The sequence below is a fragment of the Colletotrichum costaricense genome (genome assembly GCF_030867565.1).
Source record: "Colletotrichum costaricense strain IMI 309622 chromosome Unknown Scaffold_16.1, whole genome shotgun sequence".
Classification (NCBI taxonomy): domain Eukaryota; kingdom Fungi; phylum Ascomycota; class Sordariomycetes; order Glomerellales; family Glomerellaceae; genus Colletotrichum; species Colletotrichum costaricense.
This window is the reverse complement of record NW_026848245.1, coordinates 570,387-589,690: the sequence shown is the minus strand read 5'-3', so window position 1 is coordinate 589,690 and position 19,304 is coordinate 570,387. Positions and strand designations below refer to the sequence as shown.

Below are 19,304 nucleotides of genomic sequence, written 5' to 3'. Positions count from 1 at the left end.
TCGGCGAGCTACATGCTTTCAATAGTCACTCTGCAGATAGCTCAGCGGCCTAGCTTAGCTCGACACCACCTAAGACGCAACTGGAGATCTACGGTTCCAGACTTTCGAGTGACTGATAGAAAGTATGTCTCTCAGCGACTGATCGATTATGCAGAATCAATGATGCAACCAAAGAGAATATCGTGTGCCAAGACGGGATTTCAGCTCGCCACTCGTATCAATGCCAGCCATTCTGGAACTCGTGAGGTGCGCCTTATCTGTGACCCTTTGTTCATAGCACGGAATGGTGGCAGACTTATCAATCAGGATATGTCTTTGGACCCCGCACTTTATATATGTTGGATTACTGATTGCTCATGATCGCATACTTCATTCCTCAAAAGTCTCCCGTTGTCGCTCAGCCTGTAGCGATTTCAGTTTTTCCCTCCATTCTAATTAAATTCAAATTCTTACTCATCACACTCTCTTATTGGCAAAGATGACCACTTTTGAGTCTCCGGGATCTATGGAAGATGTTCAAAAGACACCCAACTGGGAGGACGACATCTCTCGTCCATCAAAGCGCCTTACTGGGTGACCAAGAATCCCGAGGTAATTGGTCAAAGGTGGATAAACGAAATGCTTTACGGGGGCAAATGGGACCTTTCCAACTATGACGACGTCAGAAAAAGGACACTTGGTATCTACAGACATCTTTGCTCTAAGTCAATGCCCGTAACTCGAAACCCAGATCATTATTGGCCAGAGAGTGCTCTCGAGACATTTCGCATGTGGGCAAACAATGGTTTCCCGCGAGACTCCGACTGTCAGCCTAAAAAAAACCCTGCCCAAGTCATTCCTGAGCCAAATGACCCTCCGATATCCTTCAGAGTGAGGAAAGACATCATGAGCCTCAGACGCGAGGAACTCGTGGTTTACCAAGCCAAGCTAGACGACATTCTCGGCGCTCGGGAACTGGGGTCTAAATGGCAGGATTTGGGACTTCTTCGTGAGTTTGATATCCTAACGAAATAACAGGATTGAATGAAAGGGAATTAGCTTAACACATATGGTAGATGCATAATGGTGTCTTCACTATCAAGAAGCCACGTTCCTTTGGCATCGAGCTTATCTGCGATATGTGGAAGAATTGATCGACTTCCCTATTCCTTATTGGAATGGATATGCGAAAGAAGCTGCATGTGCAACATCCAAGTTCGCTGGAATTCCTCCAATGCTCCTTGAGCAGACCTATCAACACCCGGGAGGCGAAACCAGACCGAATCCGCTTCGCTTTGCCAAAGCCTTGGACGGAATGTCAAAAGATGGACCGGGTAGTTTTAGTACCGTGACGCGGAATCCAATATTGACGCAAGGCCCAACAGCTCCTGGTTGGAAAGAAAAGATTGAACCATTCAAAATTTACCATGAACAAATATCCCATGCCCTGCAGCAATCAACCTATACAACATTAGAATCAGCTCAGCACTTCGGAAACCGTGGGCAAATATTGTTGATTTCAGCGACAAGCAGCCTGATGAAGACTATTCGTTTCGTTTCGACTTTGATGGTCTGTTTGAGCAAGTTCACGGCAACTTTCATGGCTGGGTTGGCAACGACATGGTAAGCTGTTTAGCCCCTGGTTCATCTGGTCGCTATTACTAACACAACGCTAGGCCGACAACACTTATACTGCTTTCGACTCCATCTTCTTATCCTATCACGCCAACACGGGTCGACTGGCTGGTGTTTTCATGGACGCAAACCCAGAGAACCAATATACTTCTCGGTTCCCACTGCAGCCTTTTATCAGCAATGGGACCAGCATCAACTATGATGACACGCGCCGCTGGCACTATACCACTATTGGTGATATGGCCAAAGACAAACGTGCATTAGGCTACATGTATGGCGAGCCTGCAAGCTCTGATTTTTCCACAATCAAAACAGCTGAAGAGAAAGGTATTCGTTCTGCTGTATCAAGTGGGGGACAAGCTATTGTCCTGCCGTGTGGTTTGCCGGGTAAGAAGAAAGGTTCTTTCGACATTGACTCTCCCGACAGTTCTGGCCCAAGAGGCTCGTTCCTTATGTTGTCTTTACTGAAGTTGGATGCACCGTATCCAGCTATAGGATAGACATATTCACCCTAGAACCAGTTCAACGTGTTCAGATGCTATGGGAAACCACGGTTTTATCGGTCAGGTCACACGGCTAGGGATGGGGCGAGGAAGAGAGGATTCAAGACCGCCGAACAAAGGCAGATGTCGCAAGCCAAGTGCAACTAGAGTTCTTCCCGCTGAGAGTTTTCAGGATCAATTCACCCGGGATGATAAGTTGAGGATCATTGTAACAGATATAGAGACAGGCAAAAAGGTTGAGGAGGGAGAGTATATGCAAATGTCAGGGTTTGTTCCGAAGCTGGTGTGGCTGCCGGTCAATTGAACGGAATTGTGGGAGGAAGTCTTGGCTTAACCGTTCCTACTTATTTTCTCATTAATCAAGGCCTGAAAGTGACACAAATATTCGAGATCAGTCGAAACTCACATAAGGGATCGGCGGACACCCGGGCTATGTATTGGCGCAAAGATTACTCACACCATGACACGGCATGCCGCATGCATGACGCCGGCTAGTTATTGGTCATGAGAACACCATAGCAACTACCATATGCCGGAGGCCAACTGAAATAATAGCAAAGACAACTTGATGTGGATATTGTGTGACCCCGCGTCGACGTAACTGCAGAAAACAAACTTCAACATTGCGGCAAGCCGCCGCAGCGCCCAGCCTGTTCGCTCAATTCCTGTATTGTATAAAGCGCCATGGCCCCCATTGCTTCCTTAAGATTGACACAACATCTTCTCTCACAATTAGAAGCCTCGCACGTGCATCGACGTTTAAAATGGCAACGCTGAAATCTCTCAAGCGCCATTTGAGGCAACAGGCCGCATCCCATGGATCAGTACATGTATCACCCCAGACCTTATCTGATGCACAATACAGTGCCGGCTTTAGCTTCTTTGAACCAGGTTCTAGATGTACTACATACCGAGACTTCATTCTCCCTCAACTATGTCAGGTCCTCAACCCAATTCTTGGCTCGCGTTCGGGCATCTCGGTTCTAGAGATTGGACCTGGACCGCGGAGCGTGCTTGAAGATCTGCCCCATGATATGAAGCGAAAGATCAAACGGTACACTGCTTTTGAGCCAAATAGTCTGTTTGCTTCGAGATTAGAAGTAGGCCTTCTATCAACTGAGGAGGCTGCCCTGCCATGTCTTGAGACGGGCCCCGACATTAGGAAGGCTCCATTCGATCCTGAGAATTCAGTCAAGGCCCTGGGAGACGATAAGTTTGATATCATTCTGTTTTGTCACAGCATGTACGGCATGACCCCTAAAGAGGACTATATCTGTGCCGCACTTGATCTTCTCGACGAACACACAGCAAACAGCAGAGCCATACTTTTCCATAGAGAAGGCCCGCTCGGCCTGGCCAGTCTGGTCACTCACCAAACCTCCAACTTCCCGACCGGTAAAGTTCGCGTGGCAGACACCAATGATTCGCTCGACTCTTTCGCCTCATTCATTGCAGGCTTTGTGCCAAAGTCTGACAAAGTTCTACAAGAATGGCGGGAAAATTGCCGCGCAGTCGGCCGCCGCGACATTGACGACCTCGTCTTCGCTGCGCCTGATATCATGATGACCTTCTCGCGACACTCGACCGCGCTACCAGAATTGACTTCACAGTTGCCGGTAACTGCTGGGGACGTGCATGTCAAGAACCGGGAAGCTCGTCTCTATTGTCCCGCCTCTATGATCAGACCAGGACACATTCATCAAGTTCAGGAGTGTGTTCGATGGGCTTTGGAGCACCGAACTGCGTTGACAGTCGTGGGTGGTGGACACAGCGGTCATTGCGTCTGGCCTCAAACTGTCGCCATTGACATGAGCGCCTTCAATCATGTCCATGTTGTTACAGGGGAAGCCGGGCGCCTGGTCATGGCCGGTGCCGGTAGCAAGACGGGAGACATCATCCGCGAGACCATGGCAAAGGGGCTCACTGTGCCTCTGGGGTCTCGGCCAAGTGTTGGAGCAGGCTTGTGGCTTCAGGGCGGCATCGGACATCTGTCCAGGCTTCACGGGCTCGCTTGTGACGCTATTGTCGGTGCGCTTGTCGTCAGCGTCAACTCGGCAAAGATTCTATGCATCGGTCATGTACCTGCGCAACACCAGCCAATCGGTGCCATACGCCCAGAGAACGAGGAAGAACTGCTATGGGCTATCAAAGGAGCGGGAACCAACTTTGGGATCGTCATTAGCGTTGTTTTTGCGGCACAGCCGGCCCCAGCGTTCCTGGTCAGGAACTGGGTCATACCGCTGCGTGACGGCGATGAGGCGCAAGGCAAGCTTGCCGAGTTTGACCGGGGTATTGCCAGTCAACTTTCTCGGCATAATTCTGCTGACGCTTATCTATACTGGGACACTGGAAAACTCCATCTCGGCGTTACCATGTACGAAGCTTCGACTGCTGGGGAAGTGCCTAGAACACCCATGCCTATCTCCACACCCGTGGCCACGATTCTGGGTCCGGAGCACAACAGCAAGATCGTTGACAGCGTCAGCCTCTTTGAGACTGAGATGTACATGTCAGCTATGCACGGCGGTCACGCTGGAGGCAAGACATCTTCGTTCAAACGCTGCCTATTTCTCAAGGATATCGGAAGTGCCATGGTTGCAAACGCGTTAGCATCAGCCGTCCGGACTCGCCCCTCTCCGCTCAGTTACCTTCACCTCCTCCAAGGCGGCGGAGCAATCCGTGACGTGCCGGTATCAGCCACCGCCTTCGGCTGCCGTGACTGGGACTTTGCCTGCGTCATCACCGTTGTCTGGCCCCGCGCGCAAGACGGATCTGTTGCTGCCCGGGTGGCGATGGAGTGGGTCTACACCGTCGCCGAGACCTTGCTACCGTTCAGTACCGGAGTTTACGGTGCCGACCTTGGACCGGATCCCCGGGATGCAACGCTGGCAGCTAGAGCCTTCGGTTCAAACGGTATTCGTCTAGCTCGCCTCAAATGTCTTGCAGATCCACGTCGTGTACTTGCTTACACCTGCCCTCTTCCACTGCGACCAACTGAACCAGGCCTCATTATCGCGGTTACTGGGGACAGCTGTGCCGGCAAAGACTACTGCGCTAAGATCTGGGGTGACTTTTTCAACCGATGTGGCAACATTGCGCGTGTTGCCAGTATAAGCGACACCATCAAGCGGGAGTTCTCGGCGGTTGCGGGTGTGGACTTAGATCGATTGCTCAGCGACCGAGAGTATAAAGAGAAGCACCGGCCGGGCTTGACGGCGTTCTTCCATGACCGCGTACGTGAAAACTCTCATCTACCAGTGGATAACTTCCTAAACGTTGTCTACGGCGCTGCTAGTGCGGATGTACTGCTCATTACAGGCATGAGGGATGAGGCACCTGTCGCAACTTTGAGCCACCTCGTGCCGAATAGCAGACTTATTGAGGTTCGGATCAGCGCCGGATCTGGTGTCAAACAATTTCGGCAAGGATTCTGCGATGACACAGAAGGTCGCGATGGCTCACAGAAGGAGGATGGCAAGCGAGCAACGCGTGTAAGGGACTGCAGGCCCAACTTGTCTTTCCACAACAACATCGCGGGAAGTGACAATGCGAGAGCCTTCGCAGAGAATCGTCTCTTCCCATTCATACATCAAGACCTAAAACGGCTAAGCGATATGGTGCGTATCGTACCAGACTTCCCAAGTCCTGGCATCGACTTTCGCCACATCCTCGACATTGCCCAGACACCGGGTGGTCTGGCATTATGCACCTCTCTCTTCCAGTCTCACTTCACGGGAATTTGGTCAAATGTCAAGGCCATTATCAGCTGCGAGGCGGGCGGCTTTATCTTTGCGTCAGCCCTGGCGTTGCAGGTTGGTCTACCCTTGGTCCCGATCCGAGAGGCCGGCAAGCTACCGCCGCCGGTTGTTTCTGTCGCCAAGTCTGTGTCCCACATCTCATCGGGGCCGAACATGCTGGGAGGGAGAAGATTTGAGATGGATCAAGATGTGATTCGGAGTGCAACGTCAGTTCTGATTGTGGATGACGTGTTCGCATCTGGAGAAACAGTGTACGCGGTTCTAGAGCTGTTAAAAAAAGCAGGAATAGAGGCTGAGAGAACCAGTGTGATGACTGTGGCTGAGTTCCCGTGCCATCGTGGCAGGCAGATGTTACGTAGTCGTGGGTTTGGACGAGTTAGTGTTCAGAGCCTCTTAATTTATGAAGGGCTCTGATGAAATCAGCATTGCAATGAATCCACGCACTACGTAGGCCAAGTTGCCATGTAGAATTTAAACCCATTTGGGCGTGCAATGGATGGACAAACAAATAATCCATTGCCGTTATCACTATTTATGCGATGCGACAACGGCTATGATTTGACCATGCCTGAGTCTGACTAATACCTCCTTAACCTTATCCCCCATTTGGCCTGGCTCGATCTCTGACATTCTAGATCCCGGGAACTCTTATAGTGCGAATAGTGTTAGGTAAAATAGGTGAGGTATCAAGCGCCGTGTTGAGAATCTAGAAGAGAAATCTGAAGTGGGAATCTAAAGTGGGAATTTGATGAAGGGCAGGAAGGCAACATGATGAGTACATGAGCAAATTGCGCCCACCTTGTAACGAGGCAATTGAGCCTTTTCGGTCAAGATAAGTGCCAGCTGAATTTGAACATACTTCAAAGACATTTGCAAGTCATGCCTTGGCTTTGTCTACTGACTGTGCTGTTAGACATGTTGGCCAAGAAGTATGCGTTTTGGATGACCATTCTCTTGGTCTGGTTAGTTTTGCTGGGTCTATGACTTGTGCCAACATGCAGTACTACGAAGGAAGGAGCTGGATTGGCCGCCGCCGTTGGAAGTGGCCAGTCGCGCGAGTAGCGAGGAGACAAAGAATGTTAGACGTGTTCTTCCAACTCCGTTTACCCCGCTCCGTAAGACCCCCAACACTCTGTCCCTGCTTCGTTTTTGCCCTTTGTTTACAGCTCCAGATCTACTTACCTGGACTAGACCGGTGAGAACCACTGCACCCACCTCGGCCGTCCTTTTTACCCCGAGTATCTATCCAAGGCTTTCATCTTGAGTCATCGACCCGCTTAATTGCTGGCACTTCCTTCATTTAACTCCCCGTATCCTGCCTCGTCGTTGTGGCGACCACATCAGCAGCCATCATCACATATCAGCAAAAAATGACCAATCCAGAGCTTCAGTACTGGGCTCCAAGTGGGGCCATCTTTCCCGGAGGGCCCAGTACATGGTACATTCTCAGTGATGACCAGAGAAGAATAATAGCAGTCACCATGGATGGGCAGCAAGAAAGCGAGGATCTAGCCGTGGAAATCCTCAAGAAAATTATCGATACTCTCCCGGCTGATGTGTACGCAATCAAAGCCTCTCCAGAAGGGAGTTTGATTTCCATGTCCAACGACCCCGAAGATGACGAAACTTTTTGCGTATATTATCCGCCTCTAGAGGAGGTCCAACGGCCTGAGGGTATCAGGACAATCATTCGCTCTGAGCTCAAGGAAATTGATCGGCTCGGTCCCGACACTGATCTTGTGTCGTAACAGCCACATCCAAACGACAATGAACCAAAGAAAGTCGTCTTCAAATACTACTTTATTTTCCAGTTCATTCAAAGGATTTGGAATGAACTGAATCTGTGGATGCGTCTTCCTCGGCACCCAATTATTGTTCCTTTCGATCGGCTGGTGGTGGATGAACTGAAGGGCCGCGTTGTTGGGTTCACAAGTGTATTTATTCCTGGCGGAACACTTGAGGATGACCAATCCCGCGTGTTCAAACTCAAATGGTTCCAGCAGTTGACTAATGTCGTGGACGTTCTCAACCTGAAGCACGGCATCATGCATCAAGATATTGCTGCAAGGAATCTATTAGTCGATCCGTCGACAGATAGCTTGCAGCTGTTTGACTTCAACTTCTCGGGCCGCATCGGAGGTCCCTCTTATATCGAAAATCGGAACGATGTCAATGATGTTATCTTCACCCTGTACGAGATCATTACTCGCGATGACCATTTCAGGCATGTGCCCCACGAGGAACAGAACCCGGATGATGTTCAAGGGCTGTCCACATGGCCCAAGCATCCAGAGGTACAGCTCGACCATCCGGTGTCGGAATATCGATCATATCTCAATCGCTGGGTGAAAAGGAGGCGGGAAGAGAAAGGTATCTCTGTTTATACGGAAGCGCCAGAGCCAATAGACTGGCCTCCGCTCCAAACTCCGAGAAGAGAGTACACCGCCGTTGATAAGGAAGGAAATGAAACTGTCCAGCTGAAAACGGATTGGAGCAGATTACGCCGCAACGAGAGAAAGGAAGGCAACATCACGCTGGAATGGCAACGCCCACCGCGGAACAAAGTTTTGCAAGATGATAGGAGTTAAGTGATATGGGAACAGCAAATCATAAGACAAGTGCAAAAAGGTCACCCAAATAATATCTTCTAGAGCGAGCTCACATTTTGCATTTCTTAAGCCGAGTTCTAAGCAGACTTAAGTGGACAAGTTATCATATCATACTATTCAAAAAGGTGCCTGATTTCTATTGCCTTACTCGAAACTTGGGTTAGTTCAATAACATTGAAGTATGCCAGGACTGCGTCAAGAGTTCTGGAACTCATCATATTGACTTGATAGTTCTTGCATACCGGCCTCACGCACTGACAAAACTTCCTGGAGGAACTTCTCCTTACGCAAAGGCCCTGGCCAGCCGCACCCATAATACAAGTTCTTGATACCCTAGGAGATGCCATAGGTAAGTCAGCACTCATGTTTTATGCATATGGAGAGAAAGTCACCGGTTGATGCACGTGTACGCTCACCTCCGATCCAGAGTCCCCGCTCTGCAAAATGCTCTTCCCGAAATCTCCCGCCGCAGGAGCCGGCACAAGTGTTAAAGAAGAAATCTGGGTTCGAATCTTGTCAAAGAACTCTTTAAACGAGAGAGCCTTTGCTTTGAGCCACCACATCTGCTGTTCATCGACCTCAGCAGGCTCGTCGTCGAATAAGTAGTATTCATCCGCGTGAGGATAGACACAGCCTGACAGATGAGACGCAGTGGATCAGTAGATATCTGGCAAGCTTGGAGGGTTTGATATCACCTCGATCGGTATCGATTACCCAAGTGATTCCTATCTCCGACTCCTCACAAGTCAGGGTGATGAGATGCGGTGGCATTGGACCGTCAAAAGGCGCCAGGCCAAGTGCACAAAACGACCTCTTGTACCAGTTGACTCGGCGGCCGTTCTCGGGCTGCCAGTGCTCATGTAGGTAGGAAATGGCCATGGACGCGAAATAGACCTCGGTGTTCTTTTTGCGGGGATAAGGAATATGTCGAAGTAGTTGAATGACCTTGATGTCGCGACCCAACATTTGCAGGGCGTTCACATTCAGGTCTTCGTCGGACCATCCCGCGGGCTCCGGTGGCCAACGGACATCCTCGGGCTCGAAGTAAGCCATGTCAATCAGCAGTTGATAGTGTTTTTTGATGAGCAATACGAGTTCATCGTGACTGTAGACGAAGTTTTCGGCCTTGGTGGTACGCTTCTTGCGGCGGGTCATGGCTAGAGTGCGCAGGTACGTGGCTGAGTGGAAGTTGTTGACGGGAAGATCCACGTGAAGTGAGGGAAATGAGGGGAACACGCGGTTGGAGAGGCGAGGGTGTCAGGTGCACTTCTATAGGCACACACGCCTATTGGATGTAAGGGGTTCTTTGAATGAAACCGACATGCAGGAGCCAGAATCAGATCGAATGATGCCAACAGATGTGCTCCTACTATCCAGCAGGCCTTTATTGGAAGTCGAAACCAAGAGTGGTATTCGCAATATAGCTGCATGTCAACTCAACCACACACAAGGAAAAGTACCCTGTCGATACACTCATATCAACACCATCCACAACAAACTGCGGTAAAATCGTGATCAAAGCATTTTTGTCAGTAATCTGTTTGATGACACAGGTGAGTTGCCCAAACTTCAGTATCTGGCATGGGGCCCCAGAGCAAGAGTTGCTGCGATTGGTGACATTCCTACTTCGCTCATTTCCACCTACCTTACTCATATAGGTAGGGAGGTCTGACACGGCTAATATCGCTTTCTCAGAAACTCTGGTTATCGCTATTGAAAAGGTAGGTGTCATTTCAAAGTAGATAGTCAGGCATGCGTTTTACATCCACTAAAAGTCTACGACCGAAACAAAAGAGTCGTACAACTTGCGCCACTCACTCCAATGGTTGAACAAACGCGAGGAATCCGTCTATTTATCGCATCGAGTGCGAGTTGATCCAGGACACAGATACGTACTTTCACAACAGGTAAAAATGAGTCTGAACACATTTGGGTTACCCCGGCAAATAAAAAATGTGGAATGGGGTTTAAAGTAAAGCTGGAGAGATTTGTAGCTCTGCGTGGAACACAAGCAGCGCAAAAAGATAATCTCTCTCCTTCCAGAATCGAACTAGAGACCTTTCGATGACAAGGGATGAACCATTACAGTCGAACGTGATGAACCAACTACACCAAGGAGAGGACGATCAAGGCTATGCCTTGCTCGGTGTGGGGTGTTGCGAGAAAGAAATGCCTCAAGAAGCCTGGCGATGACCCACCGTTTCGCCCTCCAAATCCACCTCGAGATTCAGGTAGTGTATGGATTGATCAACAGCATCTCAAACCCTCTACTAAAGGACAATGACAATTTGTTACTCTATTAGTATCTCAAGAGTGGCGGCTTATCACAGTATCTCTTAATCTACTGAATATGATCCCGATGGTGCAATAGATGGACTGAGGCGTCCTATCCTCTGTCAGTCCTTTTGTGGGGAATTCTAAAGTCTGACTAAGTAAAACATGTAAGATTTGAAAAGACGCGCAGGACCGGATCTATCTTTGAACTCCAGTTGAAACCCCTTTCCAAAATTAATACGTATGAGGTTATCACCAGGTAAGTATGAAGCAGTGCATTATACACGGACTGGACAAAAACAAACGTCTGTATCAATTTACAATTGTATCTGAGTCTAAACCTATATGGTAAGATTCATTCCATGTCTGAACGGTAGTGGGTGGCGTCGTTGTATTGGGAAGCGTGCATATCATTTCCCGCAACTGTTGTGCAGAGGCTCTTGCCGAGGTCGTCTCACATTCAGTTTGGCACCAATACTCCCACAGCGAGTTTGAAGATAGCAATCTGAATATTTCGTGTTATCAATTTCGAAAATAAGTGAAAATCAAAATTTCAGAGATTGATGACCAAGCTTAGTCCCAGAACTTTGGCCCGAGGTAGGCGGTAAAGGCTACATTTTCCCCGCCTCCCGTCGAGACGATTGATGCCATGTTATGCAGGCTTGTATCCCTCTCATCGCCGCTATGTTCAAAGAATCAGTTATTGTTCATGAGTGTGAGCTTCTGAAGTAGATTAGGTAACTCACAAGACGCATTGAACAGCAGCCTCAATATCGTAATGCCCCAAACCCTGCGTCTGTAGCAAGCGCTGGTAGCGACGCACGATCCCGGGCTCGTCGCGCGCGTATTGCCATATAGGCACGTACATCTTGACCACCGGAACTGCGTTGCCCGGACCCAGCTCAAACGTTGGATTAAGCCCACAGTACTTGCTTTCCGGTTCGCGCAGAGACTTTTGCAGTCCCTCTCTATCAGTCAGAGAAACGTCTTCCATATCCATAAGGAGGGGCCAGAGAGTATCTAGATACTTCGGTGAGGGGACACGACCACCCATAGTGATGACACGACGGGCTGAGGCGAGCGAGTTAACATGTGTGTGGGTGTAGACTTTGAATCGAGGCTTCATCTGGGGCCCCAGACAGTCGATGGCAAGGAAATGTATGAGATTATCCTTGCCATCAGAGGTAAGAAATGATCGAACCATTTGCCAGGATGCTAGCAGCTCCTTATCACCACCGGCAAGTCGTCTCAGAATGGACTCTGTGACGTCTAGTAGGTCCTTGCCTGTTGCAAGAGCTTTGAGCTGCGGAAACAAATACAGCTTCATATTAACAGCCGGGCTGCCGCTATCAACGGGCTCGAGATCGAACGCAACGAAACAATTTTGCTGAGGCAGCGCACCGGCCGCGTCACTGCGACCAGCATGCTTCTCAAGTAGCCCGGCCTGCTCCTCTTCAGTGAGGAAGATTGAGTCGAAAAAGTTATCCAGTCGATCACGGTCTGCAAGGCATGCAGACGCGAAATCTTCACATTTCTTTCGTAGATCCTTTTGCCCTAGGGGGTCATCGACCACATGGCTCTCGGCCAGCGGCTGTACTGAAAACCGTACTTTGGCCTTTTTATGAGGCGCAAAGGCGATGCTTAGCTCGTATGGCCCATGGTTGTGCGTTCCGATGTAATGCGGCCAGTCGGCCGCGCGAGGCGGGTTGAGACGGGGAACCACAACCTCACGCGCAAACTTGAGATAGTGCTCCTGCGACTCGGCTGAGTAGGAGCCCGTCCAGCGTAAAAGCGAGGAGAGAGTTTCTTGGATGGTGGGATCCCATGAGGAGACGAGTGGTTTTCCTTGGAAATTTCCTTTAATAGCGAAAGAGTGATCGACTCTGCTGTAGAGGTTGGAGATATCTTTGGTAGCACGATTGCCGTCGGGGACAATGGTAGACTGATAAGTTTCTGTCATGTTGAGGTTGTTGATGTCCACAGTCGTATTCCTGATTAGCTGCTAGGCATTCGTATCTTCCGCATCCCCATCACCTCTTCTTTCTGAACGTTTTATATCTATATGCAAGGTCCGTGTCCTCTTAGACGTTCAATCATGGGTTGAGTTGCCGGCAAAGCCGGTGAAGCTAGGGAGGTCGCGACTAGTTGCCGTTTTAGGACTTTCAACACGTCGCCAGCCAGAGGCATTCATTCCGCAGAAAGTCAATGATTTCGAGATGATTTTAGCTCTTTAGAAGCAAAGTTGCTTTCGGAGAGCGATGAGAATTCGAATACGGGTCCGAGGACCCGGTATGCACAAGCCAAACTAATCGACAACGCTTGATAGGCTATTGGAGTCGAGATGACAAAGGTTATTTCTCATGAATGAAACCGAACTCAAAGAGAGCATCCGACCGCACTGTTCTTTGCCCCACCCCGATAAGCCGGCTTGACAGGTCTCGAATGACAGTTCGAAATGTCATGTTGGCTTCCCTGTCATGGACGGTACCAATCAACATGCATCGAGCGGGAGTTCTTGAAGGATTGATAAAGCACGAGCAGCTCCATGGCTCCGCCTTAAACACTGGCGTTGGCACACAACCAGCTTTCAGGCTCAAACCATATAAATTCGATGGGCGGCCCGAGATAACTACAATATCCCAACGGCTTTTTGGGACTGCGGCTTTCCCTTGTAGTTTTCACGCATTCGTCCACACTCTATGAGGAAGCGCCAGCATTATAGCTGCGAACACGCCCTCGGTGCTGCAGTGAAGGCAACCGGAGGATTGCACAACGTGAAAAGCTTCAACCTAATAATAAAGCACCACCACCTTCTTCTTTCTGACATCATTCTCACCCTCTTCAACATCCAGTCCCTGATAGAGACCACCCCCCACATAATCAATCCGGATCACAAACCTTTTCAGCACTAATCCTAAGTTCAGATGGCCTCCTTATCAACCCTCACCCCCAGAAAGTCGAAGCTCTTCTTTTCTGTTAAATGTCCTCGGCATCTTCGACCTCAACGTCCTCGCCTTCACCCGCTGTCCTGATTTATCTTCATAAGCGGATACCCTTGCCCCGTACCTCCCTCAGTAATGACTCTATTTCCCTGAGTGTGATGAAAAGAACCTAACACGATACATAACACCATGTATGAATTCTCAACTTCAATCAGCATCTCTGTTCTACTTCCCTCCTGAGTCTCGTTCGTCCCATAACCCCGGTAATCGTCAGCGTGCAATCGACTCTTCTCGGAATCGCTTGTACGTCTTCTGTCCGAGCTTCGAAATAAGTTTCACCAGCCCGCTGAGTAAAAACATTCACGGGCTCCGAAAGCTTGTATAAGACGCCCATCAGTAACATGCCAAGGCCCATACGCTACTACAGAAGCAAAGTAAGGATATAGAAACTATCAGGCTGTTCTTATCTTCCATTATTTTCCTGGGTGAATAAGCCCAAGACGTGTGGGTAAAGCTGTTGTGTCGTTGATCACCACGGTCAACCTACGATGACCTGTCTAGTATGCAGGCTCCTGAATGCATCCGAAAACCCATCCTCTTCATCCACGTTCAGATCCGCATATAAATCTGGTTCGCCCAGAAGCAACGTCTTACCCGCGACTTTCCAAGCCCCCTTTTCATCCTCGTCATCTGCCGGCACCAACAACCAAGCCCTCATCCATGCGCAGTCTTCATGCAGCAGATCTGTAGGCACTGCCACCCTCATTCGAGTGTCGATATCACTCTCTCGGAAGTTCTTTGTGAAGCTGAAGCCCGTCAATAGTGCGGATTTGCCATCGCGTGCACACGGAAGGCGCAAGGCCATCGTCGAAATCCAGTAGATGGATCGAGGATCCGTAATCCAAGTCAGAAATTCCATGGCAATTTCGACCGCAATTTGGTCTTCACTGCCAACCCCGCCCCGATCGCTCTTGGCAAAGGCTTTGAGCAAATCTTTCGCGTTGGGGAGGAGATCCTCGTTGACTTTGAAGTCTGCAAAAATGCCCGTGTTGTAGTTCCACTTCACCACTTCACGATTGAGCTGGACCCAAAGCCGCTTCAGCAAGTCTGGCCCACTCGACAGCACAGCAGCAAGGAACCGTCGTCGCGGCATATCCATATCCTCTTCAGCCTGGAACTCCGGCATCTTGACCTGCGCTTTGAGCGGCGGAGGAGTATTCCGTATAATATCTGGAAATATGGCATACGTGCGCCGAAGCTCCTGCTCCGAAATCCACAATACGCCACGATTGAAAAAGACCATGTCGATTTCTATCTTGTTAAAGCCCACAGCATGGATCCCTTTGACGCCGCCCAATGTGAACTTGTTGAGCGTGGTGTCCGCTGCCGTGATAGGTCGAGCAAGCCATGATCCCTTTCCGTGGAATGACAGGGGATCCATGTTGGTGAAAGCAAGGGGCATCTTTTCGCCAGCTGCTAGGGCCAGCAATACCGCCAGAAAGTACACTTCGTCTACTGTTGGCTCCTCAGATCTGAAGAACGCCAGACCAAGTCCGATGAGGTTGAGACACACGCTAAGCCTGTCACCGGGCATCAGGCATCCCGTCTGGGCGATGGCGTTGAATTTCGCCATGAAGCTGGACCTGATCACGCCGGCTTTGCCTTCTGGGTTATCAAATCGAGGAGACGTCCGATTTGCGAACCCGGAAAGGATTGGGTTGAGGTAGACGCTCCGTTCATTCCGATGGCCGAGTTGGACTGTTATTGTTGCCAAGATTGCGTGCAGTGTAGTCCACTCTACTGTCACAGTCCTATCCTTGCCAAGGCCCAGGACGAAAACGGTATTGTGGACTCGTTGATGTCGTTTATCACTCCAAGGCTCAGCAACAACGAATTCATGGTAGCACCATGAGCGCTGCCACCACCGCGCAGCGGCCACTTTATCGTAGAGCGAGATGAGCAGCGAAACTTCCCTGTCGTCGGTCGGACCTTTTTCGAGTACATATGGAGACCGATAACCATCGTAGAGTTCAAATATTCCAGCCTCGTCATTGGTGAGCTCGACATCCTCCAGAAGTACGACCAGCTTGCGGCAAGACTTGTAAACAACATCCATCGATGCGATAGCTCTTTGTTGCTCGAACTCATCGCGTTGGTTGATGCAGACCTGGTCTATCCACACTCCCTCACGTGGATGACCTCGTAATTCTAGGATTGCGTCGGCAAAGCGCTTGCCAACTGGCCACACCCCTCCAGGTTCTGGAACCGATTGAGGTGTCCCCGGCCAACTCGGGTTGTGCCAACTGTAACTGATGGCTAGAAATTGTCGGATCACAAAACGACTGTCGAATGGGATCCCGCTTGGGCTCGAGCAAAGCAGCCGGAAAGGAGTGTCGAGAATAACGTCTGAGGTGCGTCGCTGGAAGCGTTCCGCAGCTTCTGCGGACCATGCTTGGAGGTTGCGGAGAATGAGATCGGCTTCATCGCGGCCTGAATCTAAGCTGCCAATGGCCTCGGAGAAGAGATTGAACTTGTTGTCTCTGGTTAATGACAGCTTGAAGAGATCCGGCGAGAGTTGTTCGACTTCAAGAGTCTTTCCAGCTTGCGCCGTAGAGTATTCGATGAGGCCAGACATTTTTGACAGTCTACCACAAGCTACTTGCGTGGATGTCTGTTGCCAAACCAGACCAGAAGTGGTGAGCCACGGAAGGATTAGAAGGATTGAATAGACCTATCGGATCTTAGAGGGACTCTTGTGCCAACTGAGGTAAATTTCTGCTGCACCATCAAATCTGTGATGTAGTATGGTCAAGCAGAAGTGAAGTGCGGTGTGATATTCTGGTCAGTCCCCTCCCAGAAGTGTGTGGGTCGTTTGTTCAGCTGAGTATCCGCAGCTCCTCGATGTGTGGTGTGATCGCCCAGGCTGCAGCAAAGCCTCAAACGGGAATTCTTGACCCTTTCTGGTTAGTAGTTCGGCCAAGCCTCTTTGCCTCAAAGCTAATCATGCCCCAAACACTCAGCTCCTGTCACAATCATGGTCTACTCACCACAACTCTATTTGAACGTTTTTCCAAACACCATCGCGATGATTCAAAGCAAATCGCATCCAAATATCTCACGGTGGTGAAGGCAAGCCAAACAGTATACAGGCCCGAGTTCGTTGAGTCTAGATAATAAATACAGACTTGATAACATATATACGTGTGAGCTTCGCAGTGGGTATCTCAACCTGACCGGTTTTCACACTTTGCTGAGACATAACATAGCTCGCCATATCGAATCATCACTGCGCTCTCACAAGAACCAGCGGAAGTGAGGGCTCTTAGGTCCATCGCCCAACTTCGATGTCGGGACTTCACTAGCAGTCAAGGTAACACCCTCGGCCCGGTTTCTCTTTCGGTTGTCCCACATCATGAAGAATCCCAGAGCAAGCGCGCATGAGGCACCGGCCACGCCGAATGCCGCCGTTGTAATCAATGCGGGCGCGTATTTTGGAGCATCTGGCTTGCGGAAGATGTTGCTGCTCACAAGACCCATGAGGTTGGCCAGTGGAACACCGATTGAAGTCAGAAGTACACCTGCAGTCTCGATGTCAGTCTCTATCAGAGAACCAGAACTTTCTTGGTTTTTACTTACGCTGATTTTCGTTGACAACATTGTTGTTGTACCAAGTCGACAGAAGCACACTCGGTGCTGAAGTTCCCCAAGTCATCATGAAACAAGCATAGTATGCGAGTTTGATCTCAGCTTCGACATCGTCAATGGCAGCGTAGATGATGAAGCCGATGAACGTGAGCATGAAACCCAAGGCGATGAATGGGAACCGAAGTCGTCGCCAATCCGAGAGGAAAGCAAGGATGAGAAGCATGGCAGCACCGCTGACGTTCGGGGCCACTGTGTAGAGGTTCGTCTTGATGGTGCTGTATCCCAGGCGTTGCACGATCTGGGGCATGAAGAGACCAACGCTCTGGAGGGGAACGCCAAGGCAGATTTCGATGGCGAGAAAGCCGAACTGTGTCAGAGTAAATCAGTAAGAGCCTTCTTCTCAGAAAGTCAAAGTGAAAGAAGCCGAAGAAGGGGCAGATGCTTACCGTCGTCGGATGCTTGAAAACTTTGGCTGCTTCTCGGATCTTCATCTTCTCTCCAACCACGGATGAGCTGTCGACTCGGATGCGGTGGTGGGCAAGTCGCTTCTGCTCCTCGGTAAGGAACTTCGCCTCTGCAGCGCTACGCGGAAGATACCAGAACGCAAAGAAGGAGAACAAGATGGTGGCAGTGGCCTCAATGATGAAGAGCCATCGCCAAGGATGCAATTTGGTGTTGGTGATGTGGAACACGCCGAATGCCAGAAGACCGGAAAATGCGTTTGCCTACGATATGTCAATCACGAAGCCCACGAGTACGTCATAGGTAGTAGAGGGGCAATTACGATGTTTGAAGCGGCGTAGAAGACAGCCAGCCGTCGCGCAAGCTCACCCCGACGGTAAAAGGTGGTGAGATAGTAGATGACCAGTGGGAAGAACGCCGACTCTGCCATGCCGAGGAACCATCGCAATGCAAAGACACCGCCAAAGTTTTGCGCGGCAGCCATAAGCATCGTCATCGTGCCGAAGGTGAACATGAGAATCGGGAGGACGACGGCCGGGCCGAATTTCTTGCCGATGAGGGCCACAAACGGCGCGGCCGCGACGAAGGGCACGAAGAAGATGCTGACGATGAGGTTGTACTGGCCATCTTTGAAGCCGAGATCCGTGCTCAGGCCGTCGGTTTCGGCATTGCCTAGGTTCCCCTTATCGAGTGCGTTGAACAGGTCTGGTCGAATAATTGCGTGTGAGCGACTACAAGCACACCCTCTGGCGATTGAGAGCGGGAGAGGCTACTTACACATCACGGCTAGCACAGGCAAGATGTGAAGGTCCAGCTTTCTGCAGAGGGCCCTCTCGGCGGCTTTGTCGACGACTTGAACCACATCGTCGTCGTAGTCGTTCTTCTTGACGTTCTCGCCATCCACGGATCCATCGCGAAGTGATCCTTCAGCGCGTGTCGCTGGGGTGATCTTGTTGTCCTTTGCGGCCTCCATTGTGCGTCTCACGGGCCCTTATGGCTAACACCACAGGAACGATGCGAAAGGAAAGTTCAAGAATCGTGGTTGGGAGACTCAAGTGGTGCAACCCGCGAGGGAGAGGGAGAAAAATGCAAGGTTACAGTTACCCCAACTGGGACTTTGCTGTCCGTGCCTTAGTAGACACATACGACTCACATAAGCTTCGGATGGAGTGTGCTGCAGTAGCATTCGCTGATCCAGCGTATCCTTTTCCTGATTGACGTATCTCTCATCCCGGTCATCTAGCATCCTTGTGGCTGGTTCGTAAAGATGAGAGACAAGCTCGTTGGTGGCCAGAGATAAGAGTGATACTCCAAGCGGGGTCATACAACCACGCGCACTATCCTGCTCTCTTCGGGGTATCCCATCTCAGCCATCCGTCAGCAAGGAACTGTTCGATGGGGTGAGTTCTAGTCTCCATGTCGGCTCACGGTCGGCGAGGAGTTGCGACGAGAATTTGAATCTCCACACGAATCGCGTTACGATACCTAGAGTCTACA

General features: G+C 50.2%; 6 protein-coding genes across 6 annotated transcripts; 2 read left to right on the top strand and 4 right to left on the bottom strand.

Annotated features, from left to right (window-relative positions):
* Positions 1-885: 885 nt before the first annotated feature.
* Positions 886-6,937, top strand: CCOS01_12987 (uncharacterized protein; the record flags this gene model as incomplete). The annotated part of the gene is made up of 6 exons (XM_060461134.1): positions 886-988; positions 1,433-1,602; positions 1,656-1,885; positions 2,854-2,941; positions 3,059-6,126; positions 6,877-6,937. 6 exons carry the CDS (start codon positions 886-888, stop codon positions 6,935-6,937), a joined length of 3,720 nt encoding a protein of 1,239 aa, XP_060308336.1.
* A 419-nt stretch (positions 6,938-7,356) lies between these two features.
* Positions 7,357-8,463, top strand: CCOS01_12986 (uncharacterized protein; the record flags this gene model as incomplete). The annotated part of the gene is made up of 2 exons (XM_060461133.1): positions 7,357-7,614; positions 7,687-8,463. The coding sequence occupies 2 exons, from the start codon at positions 7,357-7,359 to the stop codon at positions 8,461-8,463; spliced, it is 1,035 nt and encodes a 344-aa protein (XP_060308335.1).
* Positions 8,464-8,679: 216 nt separating this feature from the next.
* On the bottom strand, positions 8,680-9,639 carry CCOS01_12985 (uncharacterized protein; the record flags this gene model as incomplete). The annotated part of the gene is made up of 3 exons (XM_060461132.1): positions 8,680-8,817; positions 8,901-9,118; positions 9,180-9,639. The coding sequence occupies 3 exons, from the start codon at positions 9,637-9,639 to the stop codon at positions 8,680-8,682; spliced, it is 816 nt and encodes a 271-aa protein (XP_060308334.1).
* Positions 9,640-11,331: 1,692 nt separating this feature from the next.
* On the bottom strand, positions 11,332-12,718 carry CCOS01_12984 (aromatic prenyltransferase; the record flags this gene model as incomplete). Its single annotated transcript, XM_060461131.1, has 2 exons — positions 11,332-11,440; positions 11,505-12,718. 2 exons carry the CDS (start codon positions 12,716-12,718, stop codon positions 11,332-11,334), a joined length of 1,323 nt encoding a protein of 440 aa, XP_060308333.1.
* A 1,520-nt stretch (positions 12,719-14,238) lies between these two features.
* Positions 14,239-16,335, bottom strand: CCOS01_12983 (uncharacterized protein; the record flags this gene model as incomplete). Its single annotated transcript, XM_060461130.1, has 1 exon — positions 14,239-16,335. One exon carries the CDS (start codon positions 16,333-16,335, stop codon positions 14,239-14,241), a length of 2,097 nt encoding a protein of 698 aa, XP_060308332.1.
* A 659-nt stretch (positions 16,336-16,994) lies between these two features.
* CCOS01_12982 (major facilitator superfamily transporter) lies at positions 16,995-18,780 on the bottom strand (the record flags this gene model as incomplete). Its single annotated transcript, XM_060461129.1, has 5 exons — positions 16,995-17,278; positions 17,337-17,712; positions 17,792-18,070; positions 18,130-18,512; positions 18,585-18,780. The coding sequence occupies 5 exons, from the start codon at positions 18,778-18,780 to the stop codon at positions 16,995-16,997; spliced, it is 1,518 nt and encodes a 505-aa protein (XP_060308331.1).
* Positions 18,781-19,304: the final 524 nt, after the last annotated feature.